The sequence below is a fragment of the Canis lupus genome, chromosome 24 (assembly GCF_011100685.1).
Source record: "Canis lupus familiaris isolate Mischka breed German Shepherd chromosome 24, alternate assembly UU_Cfam_GSD_1.0, whole genome shotgun sequence".
In the NCBI taxonomy this organism is placed as follows: Eukaryota; Metazoa; Chordata; class Mammalia; order Carnivora; family Canidae; genus Canis; species Canis lupus.
The window spans coordinates 13935608-13948450 of NC_049245.1; the positions used below are offsets into that span (position 1 = coordinate 13935608).

The 12843-nt window shown below is 37.2% G+C and overlaps 1 protein-coding gene across 2 annotated transcripts in view; it reads right to left on the reverse strand.

Moving 5' to 3' along the window:
• The window catches only part of PLCB1 (phospholipase C beta 1), a 669446-nt gene that overhangs the window by 142016 nt on the left and 514587 nt on the right, over window positions 1–12843 (reverse strand). For both annotated transcript variants that reach the window (XM_038571644.1, XM_038571645.1), the window contains exons 15-18: window positions 8764–8831; window positions 6723–6819; window positions 4091–4175; window positions 1973–2097 (exon numbers count right to left, since the gene is read on the reverse strand). In XM_038571644.1, the coding sequence (XP_038427572.1) occupies window positions 1973–2097; window positions 4091–4175; window positions 6723–6819; window positions 8764–8831 (375 nt within the window). The remainder of the gene's footprint in view (window positions 1–1972; window positions 2098–4090; window positions 4176–6722; window positions 6820–8763; window positions 8832–12843) is intronic.

Consider the following 12843-nt stretch of genomic DNA (forward strand, 5'->3'; position numbering starts at 1 on the left):
TTTATTAATAGAGAAGAATATAACTGGAAGAAAATGAACCCAAATTAACCACATCAAAAAATACTACATCTATTAAGCTGTAATTTCAGTTTAGTGTAAAAAGGATTGGTCTCTTCCTGAGATTGTATATTACAATTAAATTTGGATGGCTGAAAGGGTCAAATTACAAATAAAACAGAAACCAGGGGCAGCCCAGGTGGCTCAGAGGTTTAGCTCCGCCTTCAGCCCAGGGCCTGATCCTGGACACGGGATCGAGTCCCACATCGAGCTCCCTGCATGGAGTCTGCTTCTCCCTCTGCCTGTTTCTCTCTCTCTCTCTCTCTCTCTCTCTCTGTGTGTGTGTCTCTCATGAATAAATAAATAAAATCTTTAAACAACAACAACAGAAACCATGAGAGAAACAGAAGTAATTATGGATCTAAATCGGGGGTGGAAAGCCTACAATAATAAAAGTAAACTAATACTGCATAAAATAAAACATTAATCAACCCAATCTCATCTGTTTCACAAAATATGACAACATGCTTATTATATAAAAAGTGCTGTTATAAATGGATAGGAAAACTGACAGTAGTCCTAAATATGCCTTCATAAAAGCAGAGGCACAAAAATCAAAACACATACTTAAAATTTTCAACCTCAGTAATAATCAAAGAAATAAAACTAGAGTAACAATAAGATAGTATTTTGTCTGGATCATCATTATTATTTAATGGTAGTACTTAACCAGGATCTCAAATGAAAAGGACCACTTCATTCCTGATGGAGGAAAAATCCAGTGCAATATATTTTTTTAATTTGTTAAAGGTACATATTTTTTTCAAATTATTTTTTTATCATGATAAGTGTACTCTTAATCGCCATCACTTATTCCATCCATCACCTATTTCATCCATCTCCCCTCTGGTAACCATCAGTTTGTTCTCTATGGTTAAGAGTCTGTTTCTTGGTTTGTCTCTCTCTCTTTTTTTTCTTTGCTCATTTGTTTTGTTAATTAAATTCCACATAGAAGTGAGACCATATAGTTTTTGTCTTTCTCTGACTTAGTTCACTTAGTATTATACTCTCTAGCTCTATCCATGTTGTTGCAAATGACAAGATTTCATTCTTTTTATGGCCGAATAATATTCCATTGTGTGTGTGTGTGTGTGTGTGTGTGTGTGTGTGTATACCACATCTTCTTTATCCATTCATCTAGTGATGGATACTCCAGCTGCTTTCATAATTTGGTTACTATAAATAATGCTGCAGTAATCATAGGGGTTCAGGTATCCCTTTGAATTAGTGTTTTTGTATTTTTTAGGTAAATACCCAAAATTTTGGATGGGCAATTTGGTATTGCATGAAGGTTCGTAAAACATTCACATTTTTTAACAAAGTGATTGTATTTTAGGAATTCTTCCAAAAGAACATTAGGACATAGACTTCAAGATGTTGTCTGAGTATTATTTATTATAGTTGAAAAAAATTTCCTAATGTCCAGTGGTAGGAAATGCAATTGAGTGAATTGTGAAATTTGCTTAATATACAGCTATTAAAATTCATGTTTCTATATAGCATTTAAATATATATGTACATATATATTTTTAAAAGAGGAATTAAATTAAAAAGCACATATATACATAGCCAAAAAAACCTTACAGATTACAAAGCCAAAAGTTAACTGTTGACTTTCTGAGTCATAGTGTTCCTGGTGCAGTTTTATTTTTTTTTCATACTTTTCTGAATTTTCCAAATTTTCTATGAACTATACATATTACCTTAAAAAGCATAAAATTTTTCTTTGAAAATAATGCAAGACTAGTAGAAATAAAGACTTGTTTGTAAACTACTAAAGACAGTTTCTCCATTTTCAAAAGTTACTTTTTTTCTTTGCAGCGATATTCCCTTCACTGAAATTTGCTTCTATTTGCAAGTCTGGAAATGTGGCTTTATAACAGAATGGAAATGAGCTATTAGCTGTGCTACTTACCCACAGTTTGAAAATTAAGTGCAACCATTTGACAACCTGCATTCCAGAAGAGCTGAGGCATGTAGTTAGATGAATCCACACGGGTTCCTTTTGGATATATCCTGCTAAGCTGCATTTTGTTATATCTGGACCATCATGTTAAGTAGTGAATACAGTTATAAAAATAATGAGCTGATACATTAACTGAGAGGCCATTTTCCTTCTTTCTCCATTGGGAAATGAACTAAATGTTGATGATCTCTTTGGACTAGTGGGTGAAAAATGTCAAAAACTTCCTGAACACACAGAATAAATGTGCTTTTAAAAAATTTTTATTTATTCATGAGAGACAGAGAGAGGGAGGCAGAGGGAGAAGCAGGCTCCATGTAGGGAGCCCGACATGGGACTCGAACCTGGGTCTCCAGGATCACATCCTGGGTCTCCAGGATCATGCCCTGGGCTAAAGCCAGCGCTAAACCACTGAGCCACCTGGGCTGCCCTAAATGTGCTTTTATAATATAAATGCACTATCACCTTTGCAGAGCCTCATGGCTGAAAACTAAAGGAGTAGCAAAAATGACCTAGCCAAAGTCAGTGGGATTTTGTGGAGATTATTCAGGATAGGCTTAAAAATTAAGGGCTCGTGAGAAAGCTCAAGCGTTTCAAAGCATGTGAGAGCATGATGTCGTCTCTGGTGGAAGCAGATAACATGCACTGCATGGCTATTTCTGAAATGCTCTCTGCTCATTTTTAAGCCTTCTCTGAGAATGCTATTTGCCAAGACTGTGGTATTCTTTATGATGGATAACCAGGTAAATATAGCACAGAAGGTTCTGACCTTGCTTCGTGTCTTTAAAACACAACTGACTATTCCTATTACCAAATTTAGTGGAGGTTAGTGAGGGTTTTGAGCTTGGGCAGGGGAATTAGGCCTAAAAGAGTCTGAACCTTATTTCTGGAAGTTGCTGGCTGTAGGCCCTGCAGCCATTTATCTCACTCTGTGTGTCAGTTTCCCTCATTTACTTAATAGACTGAACAACCCCTACATTCTAGGTCTATTGTGAGGCTTCAGTGAGATAGGACATCTAATGGAAGGGCTGTCCAATAGCCAGTTCATACTAGTGTGACTTTGTGGATGGAGTTACATTTGTTAAGGAGTTTATGGTTGTTCCCTCTCCTCTCATTGAAGAGTTCTAGTTTTTTTGTTTGTTTGTTTGTTTTATTCTAGGACTTGCTTCATGAAATTGGGCTGTGTGAGGCATTTACTATTACTTTCATGGGAAAGATTTAGAGACTTGATTCAGTTTTGCTTTATGGATAAAAATGAAAAGTTTTTGTTGGGACACCTGAGTGGCTCAGTGATCGAGCATCTGCCTTTGGCTTAGGTGGTGATCCCGGGGTCCTAAGATCACATTCCACATCGGGCTGTCTGTGGGGAGCCTGCTTCTCCCTCTGTCTATGTCTCTGCCTGTCTGTGTCTCTCATGAATAAACAAATTTTTAAAAATCTACAAAATAAATTAAAGTTTTTGTTGTCAGGACTACCAACAAAACCATTATTAGTAATATATATTGATATTCTTTTTAAGTTTTTTTTTTTGAAATCTCTACACCCAACGTGGGGCTCAAACTCATGACCCCAAGATCAAGGGTCACATGCTCCTCTGAGCCAGCCAGATGTTCCAATATTTATAATCTTATCATTGTCCTAACTATTTTCTGATTGGACATCGATTCCATGTAAGGATGTGAGATGCCAAGAAAGTATATTTATAAATGTATTCACTTTACACATATTCTATCTTACATATGTATAAAGTATATACACCTGCTTTACACATGTCGTCCGTAACCCAAAGGCAAGCCACAAAGCTGGTATTACCGTTTCTGTTTTACAGATGAGGAAATTCAGAAGAATTAAGCAAATCACCTTGAAACCTGAGCTTCCTTTACTGCAAGACCAGCACTCTTTTCCATATATCAGGCCAGCCCACTCAGCCTTGCATATGAAACCATTTATCACACCCAGGTGACAGAAGCCATTTCATGCATCTTTCTCCTTATTCAAAACAGAAACCAAACCAATGGCACGTGGCTTCCATTGGGTCATCTCAGCAGTCGATCGTCAAATCAAGGATACTCTACAAATTCCACTGGAGACTTTGTCAGTTGCTCTAGTCCTTTGGTTTCCACGAAAGAAGACATTTCAAAACTTCTATTTCTTTCTGAGTTAATGACAATAAAAACAGGTGAGAAGGACAATTCAATGATAAAACTTATCTCATGTAAGAAGTAGGCACATGTTCAGTGAAGTTAGGGCAATGAATCCTCATCATAACTTCATAAATCCATTTCTTCCAGTGAACCATTTATCTGTACCCAAAGTTGAGTCTTCTAAAAAGCTGTCTCTTCTAAAACTTACTACCTGAGTCAGTTATGCTTATGGTCTGTATTAGGATGAAGAAATGAATTTGAGATGTGGTAAATGAAAGCTGTTTTGTCAAAAGAGGAGGAGCCCTAGGGGAATCTTTTGTTCTGAATCCATTCAGATTGGTTTCTCTGACTCTGTTTGATGCCCACATTGCCATTGCCTCAGTTTGTATGCACCTCTTTGGTTCAAATAACTAACGTGACCTTAGGATCAAGGTTATTTCAAAGTAGAAGGATTCTTGGAAATCTTCCAGTCTAATGGCCTCATTTTCAGATTAGATAAGAGAGGGCGGAGAGATGCATGTGCTAGAGGTCTGAGTAGAGTACAAGAGCAATGTTTGGAAAGTGGAATCCAAACTGCCAATTAGAGTGGAAGAAACAAAACAAAGTTACCTTAGTTTGTAAAGACTAAGAGTCTGACAGCTTCTCAGTCCTCTTTCCAACTAAAAACCAAAGTGTTACACACAGTACTGAGGCAAGTGTCATTCAGAGTGGTTAGACAGCGCTCATGTGTTTTTTTTTTTTAATTTATTTTCATTTTTAAAAAGATTTCATGTATTTATTTGAGAGAAACAGAGAGAAGGGGGTGCCTGGGTGGCTCAGTCAGTTAAGCATCTGCCTTCAGCTCAGGTCATGATCCCAGGGTCCTGGGATCAAGCCCTGCATCAGCTCCCTCCTCAATGGGGAGGCTGTTACTCCCTCTCCCTATGCTCCTCCCCCCACTTGTGCATGTACATGCTTTCTCTCTCTCGCTCTCGCTCTTACTCTCTGTCAAATAAATAAACATTTTACAAGAGATAGAAAGAAAGCAGGAGTGTAAGTTGGGGGAGGGACAGAGAGAAAGAGACTCTCAAGCAGACTCAGCGCTGCTGAGCTCCTGGGACCCTGAGATCAAGACCTGAGCTGAAACCAAGAGTCAGAAGCTCAAGTGACTGAGCCACCCAAGCATCCTGACAGCTCTCAGTTTTTAAATGGTTACCTTTGAGGCATTTCCCACTCTTTGATGCCCACTTTCCATAATTAAAATCTCATTCTCTCCCCTCAATCATTCCTAGACTCTTTTATCCATCTCCTTACCTTCCCCAATTTAATCAACTCTATAGGAAACCCTTACTTCACTTATTTTGGTCCATCAGAAACCTATTTTCATACAACCAGTTATTTTGAGCATGACTGCTAATCAGAATTCAGTCAATTTAGTGGGTGCTTTTGTAACGTATGTGCAGTATTCTTTGTACAAAAGTGATAAAATGTTATAAAACACAAGGAGAAGAGTAGTTCTTGTTTGTAAACTTGTGGCCCATGCTGTTGTTACCAGGTTCTGAAGGATGTCAATGCATCAGTTCCTTCTCAACCTGGCTACTTGTCTAGGAGTTTCTGACTCATGAATTAGGAAAACTCATTTTTGCAGCCAATGAAAGTTATAGAAATATAAAAATAACTACTTTAGTACATTTATAATTGAACAACTTGTGGTAAGACCCATCAGTAATTACAAAAATCAAAGATGTTGAAATATTTATATATAAAACGTATTGGAAGTTAAATTCCTCACTGTAGAGATCTACAAAGTTGAGGCTCTTTGGGCAAAAATTATACAATTATGCATAAGTGTGTTATGTAGAAGCTTAGATTTTGATGTATCTATAAAACTATGCTTTATGAGAGGCTGCAATATTTAAGCAAAAATTCAGATTTTAAGAGCACTCTCATAAAAGCAGCTAAAACATCCCAAAGGTTTTCTTCACTTGCTAGCATCTTACAATTCATCAAGAAAAGGGCAATTTCATAAAATGACTCTTTTCTTTAGGTGGGCAAAAGGTGCTATATTTTTTTTCTTTGCATCCAGTATGGCTGTATAGTTGGATGAAGAAAGAACACAAAATGATGTGAAGTTAATGTTATAAAACAAGATGGACAATTGGAATGTGGGTGAACTTTTCTATTTCTTGTTATTAGAGCTAACCACGTCTCTGGTTGCTCCCTTTCTGGGGGATGGATAGTTGTGGGTTTTTTTGATAGTTTATTTCAATACTGTCCTTATATAACGGAAGGAACCCATTATGTTGTTGAACAGAAACAACTGTGAAACTCTCAATTAGCTATACTCTAGGATCTTTCAGATAACCATGTATGGCCTACAGCCCTATTAAGAATTTTGGGGAAACATTATGGAATACCTTCTCATCTGGTTATGGTCGTCAACGCAGGCATGTATTCAAGGCTTCCCAGAATAGTTCTGTTAAGGGTAACATTCTTTGTTCTAACTACCTTGTATTGAAAGTACACTAGGGGTTCAAACTGCATGCTACATTAGGGATTCTTCTCCAGGGAAAACTTACTTTTTGAAATTTCAAATGACTCAAACTTGACTGGTTGAATATAGTTCACCAGGTTAGACATCTCTTCTGTGGCCATGGCCTCACTCCCGGCAGTCCCCTGAAAGCAGAAATAAAAATAACATTCCCAGAGTCAGCATTACATTACCAAGGTTTTTTTTTCCCCCAAGGCAACGATGAAGTGACCCATGAGAGAGAACATCATCCCTTCTCATCTGAAAACGATTATTGCCAATAGAAAATTCATCACGGGAGAAAATTCGCTCCTATGTTACACAAGTGTGGGATGGAAGGAGGGAGATTTAGGGGAAGCTCCCAGTGTGCTCTGAGGCCAGCTGCAGGATCTGAGAGGGCCTGTTAGAGATGCGGAGATCTCTAACCGCAGATCTCGGAGATGCCCCGACCGCTCACTGGCCTCCTAAATCAAAGTCTGCATTTTACTAAGGTGATTCAAATTCATGTTACAATTTGAAAAACATTCAGCCATATTTCACCTGCCACAGCATATATTCCTTAGCTGATGTCTAAGGTTAATAAATCAAGAAATCAAGAATTCACTGCATAATATGAAAATTAGTCTGTAGGAGACTGCCAGTGAACTAAAAAATGTTTTTTTTTTTTTTTTAAAGGTGCCTTGTGGAAATACTTGGGGTGGCTGAACAACTATTGTTTTTCTTTATAGATGTTTATCCCTCCCTGCCTTCTTGATTCCTGTGTGCCTACTAGGCAAGCAGTACAATGGGGATCAGTACGTGGGAATCAGTAGCAAAGGATCTGGAGCCAGTTTGCCTAATTTTAAATCCCAAGCCTACCACCTAGAAGCTGTGCAATCTTGGGTAAATTACTTAACTGCTCTGGGCCTCAGTTTTCTTAACCATTAAATTAGAACACAATCAGTCCCAAGAGCATCTAGATATTAAATGAATTAAATGATATGAAAGAGCTCAGAACATTACCTGGCACATAGTAAAATCTTATGTTACTTTAGCTATTATTAGCTATTACATTTCACTTAGCTAAACTTTTTAAGGAAGGAGAAAACCAATACTGCAGTATTGGTGTGGGACAGACCTCTGTAGGCTGATCTAATATTTTCTCCCAATTTCAGAAGACAGAATACATGGAGACATGATTTCTTTTTAAAACTCCTGTAGCAATATTTAGGTTAAATGTTAATGAGTTGATATTCATCTGCAAATGGACCATCCAATTAGTAAGACAATTTTAAATGATCAAGAATCAGTGATAAAAGTTATGCACAACTGAAATAATTATCAGACAAAACTACTTTACTAGGCATGTTAATCGTGTTCCTCCTGGACATTAACTTGAAATTTAGTAGAGGAACATAATTAATCAAAACTTTAGACCACATTAAAGGAAATAAGTGTCAGAGGAAACATCATATAAGAACAGCTTATTATTCATTATTTATTCCTGAGACAGATACTTTCCAGTATATTTGGAAGCAGATTCAATATAAACTTTTTGACCAAGACTTTTGCTACAACAAAGTTTTAAAATTCCAATTGACCTATCTCAGATTCACTTCTAGACTCTGTGTAATGAGTATCTCTGAGCTGATGAAGCTCTTTGGAATGTTTAAGCTTACATCAGTAAGGTTCCCAGGCAGTTCCAAAATTACAACAATGGAAGGAATGTCATATTTCTGAACATTTGTCCCAAACCTCATGTCTTCTCTGGATTTTGGGTCATTTCACAGTGCATTTAACTGCCTCAAAAATTGAAGCAGTCTCTTGGATGTCACGAATTTTGACTTCATCCTCCAGATGCCCCATTTGATGGAAGGCAATTTAAGCAGCACTGTTTATTATAGAGAACTTTGCTCAGTGCCACGCTTATTCCCTATCGACTCCAGCATGCATTTTCATGTTCCAACAGGGTAGGGTTAAGTTTTAATGTGAGCTAAGACTCTTTTGACCACTAGATGGCAGAAGGTGACCATGAACTGTATCCACATGGGTCAGGATGGGGAAACCAGGGGACTGTGCCTCTGACCAGAAGTCAGTCCCCAAATACCTACCTCATCCATAGAAGATTTTTTACAGTCATCATCATCATCATCATCATCACTCTCGGTATCAGCTTCCCCTGTCAGATTTTAATAACAGATCATGAAGTAACAGGTTTGAAGGCTTGAAGCACATAATAACAGGTGCATTACTAAAAATTTCCTTAGATATTTTGCCCTCTTATGGTTTTAAAATTGTTCTTTGGGATATTTAAATTTTCTTAACTACATAGGGAATTATACTGGGATTTTGAATATGGATTTTTTTTCTCCAAGTTTTTTTGCAAATGCCATTTAAAATGTCCACATTTTATTGAAAATGCTGAACATTTTTTATATGTTTTTAAAAACCATAGGGCATTGTCAACAGTGAACTTTCTATGGCACACACACTATATTGATGTGTACATTGCCTTTCAGGGTCTCCATGACCCTAAAAGAGATAAACTATCCTTTCCCCACTTTTCCCTCTTTTTCTCAGCCTTGACTCTTCCATGTGATGCTTGGCCAGTGCTCAGTGACTCTGTGGCCACTTTTAGGAGGCCATAGAAGACCTCAGAGTGAAGGCCGAGCACATAAGCTAGGAATGGTGGGGCTGTGGCAGCATGTCTGACTACCGTACAAAAACCTATGATTTGTCTGCAGGCTTATATGATGGATGTATTGTCATCTAAACAATGAACATATCTTAGAAAATGGCCATATCCCGTTGGGCGGGAGGATGGGGTAACTGGGTGATGGGCATTAAGGAGGGCATGTGATGGGATGTGCACTGGGTGTTATATGCAACCTATACATTATTGAACAATACATGTGAAACTAAGGATGTACTATACGTTGGCTAATTGAATTTATAATAAAAAAACAGAAAAGTAAAAAGCAGGATGGAATGTATGAACCCTTAAAATAATTATGCATGGAAATCAACTTCAATCAGACATAATTCAGCCTCATATTTAGCCAACACACAGTCATTTCAATGGATTATTTTTCCTCTCCGAAAATTTGGTGGATGATTCTGCTAGTTTAAATATTCATTCGAGCATGAGGTATTAAACTCTTCCACAGCTCTGGGCCTCAATCAGACCCAATAACATAAGCTATGTAAAAAGATTTTCAAGTAAAATACTAAAGAAGGCATTATTTGACTTGACTACTACACTCTTTTCGGCACTCACGCAGGGGAATAACAGGACAAGCCCAATAGATGGCGATATTGGCTCAACAATGAGGCAATTTGCACTTGCAAAGACCTCCCCGCCTCAAATCTCCCGAAAATTGGCCGCCCAGTTCAATCTATATAAATGACACAGGGTCCACAGCAAGTCTTCAAAGAAGCTTATATATGTTTTCATTTGGCTGACGAAGTTCGATCAACTACTGAATGACAGCTGTGAGCAAAGTATTCATGAAATATCTTTAGAGGGAAAAGATTTTCGGGACCAACACATCTTATTATTTATGGCTTGTTAATTAAAAGAAAGCACATACAACCACTTTAGGATGCTGCTATGTTGTTAGTCAATAAGAGGAATTCATTATATTTTAGACAGAAAACATATTTATATAGAGATATGTTCTTTTAGGAGGTTGACACTTAAGTTTTTTTTAATAATCAAATGTGTTGCTCCAAGTTTTTTTAACTCTTTTTTTTTCTTTTTAATTAGAGAGGGGATTCTTCTTATCTAGCAATTTAAAAGTTTGCTTGGCAAACCATTTACACAATGCTTCATGGGACATAACAATACACCAGTCATTTCAAATACTCTATAAGGTCATTTTTTGGTTTACAGGGGGAAAGAAATAATTTATCTTCCTTTAGGAGTGAGGCCCTGGTTTCTTCCTTATAAAAAGGATCTTTGAAGGATCTTAAGATCATAAAACCTTGAACTGTAAGAAAATCTACCTTGTGCTTGTGGTTTAAGACAAGTGTACTGGCTAAGGGCTGAATCCTGGAAGAGGCACCAGGCCAACAGAGGTCATGATAAGTAAATTAATTTTGAAATAAGAACTATTCCATGTTTTTCAAGTTACTTGAATTCTCATCACCAAGACCATCTACACACCAAATGGTAAATTAGCAGTGCTCATTATTCAAGAGCCTACCTACATATTAAAATGTCCAAAATTTTCCATTGAAATAAAGATTGCACAACAGATCATGAGGCTAGCTTAGGAAATCTACCGAATTACTAACAGATTGCTGCTCTTTTCTGTATTAAGCAATAATGTTCACTGCCTGAAAAAATCGTTATTTGTGTTATGCATCCAGTTAATAAGGGGGACAGAACTAGTAGTGGGAAGGGCATATGGGAAAACAAGTTTCTTCCTGCGAAGGAAGACTTGCTTTCCTCCCTAGATTCAAGCAAGAGGTTCAAGAATTGTGCTAGGGAGTAGGTGGCTTCGTAACAATATTTGCTCCAAATTTTCAAAAAGAACATTCTTACTGAGAACAACAGTTATTTTTGAAAAAAGGCTCAGAATTGTGTAATAATGTTTGAAATACACATTCAAAAACTATCCCCTCATAAAACCTTTCAAAGAATTGGATAATATCTATTGATAAGGATTTTAAACAAAACCATAAAAGAACCTGGCCATTGAGATGGCAAAATAGAAGAAAAGATAAATCAGAGTCTTGGTCAATCTTCTCCCCCACCCCTGCCCCCACCCCGGATTGCACTAGAGTTTTTATTTTAATTTTAAAAATTATTCTGAAATCTTTCAATTGATGTATGATAGCTATATAGAAAAGTATACATACTTATATATGTACAGAGTGATGAATTTTCACTGACTTAGCAGACCTTAGTAAATGTTACCCAGATCAAGAAGCAAAATAAAACAAGTGTCCAGAGGCCCCTGTGGATCTGATTCCAGCCACTCCTTCAAGGATCACCATTTCCTGACCTCTAACTGAATAGGGTAATTCTTCCTGTTTTTGTAATTTATATGAATTGAATCATACTTTTTTGTATTTGATTTCTTTTACTGAACATTATGTTTCTGAGATGTATCCATATTGTTGTGTGAAATTGTAAATTATTATTTCTGAATATTATACCATGGTGTAAAAATACTATAACTTATTTATCTGTTGATGATGGTTGGTATCCTGTTTTTGGCTGTTATGAGTGGTGTTGTGTTGAGTAATTCTTGTGCATCTCTTTTGGTGACATTTCTGTTGGGTATATGCCTAGGAGTGGAATCCCTGGGGCAGAGGGTGTGCATATGTTCAGTTTCCGTAAATACTGCCAGTTTTCCAAAGTGATTGTTCCAATGTTAGCTAAGATTTTGTTGAAGAACTTCCTAGATTCAAGCTTCAAGTTTCCTCCACTTATTCACTCCTCAATCAGGGGAGCTTCCTAATGCCCTTTTCTGATTGCCAAGATTCTGATTAAAGCTAGAAGTGAAATCAGACTAAATGACAAGTAATTCAAAGGAAATGGGGTGACCACTTGGAATTCTTTTCTCATCAGCCACAAAAATCTATATCAACTTAAATCTAAAAGGAAGATTAATGATATTAAGCATCACCTAGGAGCTTTGATAGATAATTAAAATAACTTTATCTTTTTACATTTTAAAAGAGATCTATAAAATATGGATGAGTTGAATTGCCCAGAACTCTTCAGGATATCATCAATGAGAATACATTTGGTGAATTTCTTGTGCCCAGACCTGAGTTAATTTAAGGGATCACTGCCCTTGAGAAGCGTAAAATCATGTGATCACTCCAAATATTATTTGGCCAATGTGGTAGACAGAATCATGGCTCCCCTAAATGACCGTGACTTGGGAATATGTCTTATGTCCTATGAATATATGGCAAGAGGGACTTTGCAGATAGATTAAATTAAGGAACCTGAGCTGGAGATTATCCCGGGTTATCCAAATGAGTCCAAAGTTATGGTATGAGTTCCTAAAAGCAAAGGACTTCTCTTGGCTGTGGTCAGAGGGTGATATGATGACAGAAGTGAGATGGGACATTGCTGGCCATAAACCAACAAATGTAGGTGGCCTCTAAAGCTGGAACAAACAAGGAATAGGATTCCCTAAAGCCTCCAGAAAGGAAAGCCACTCTGCTGACAC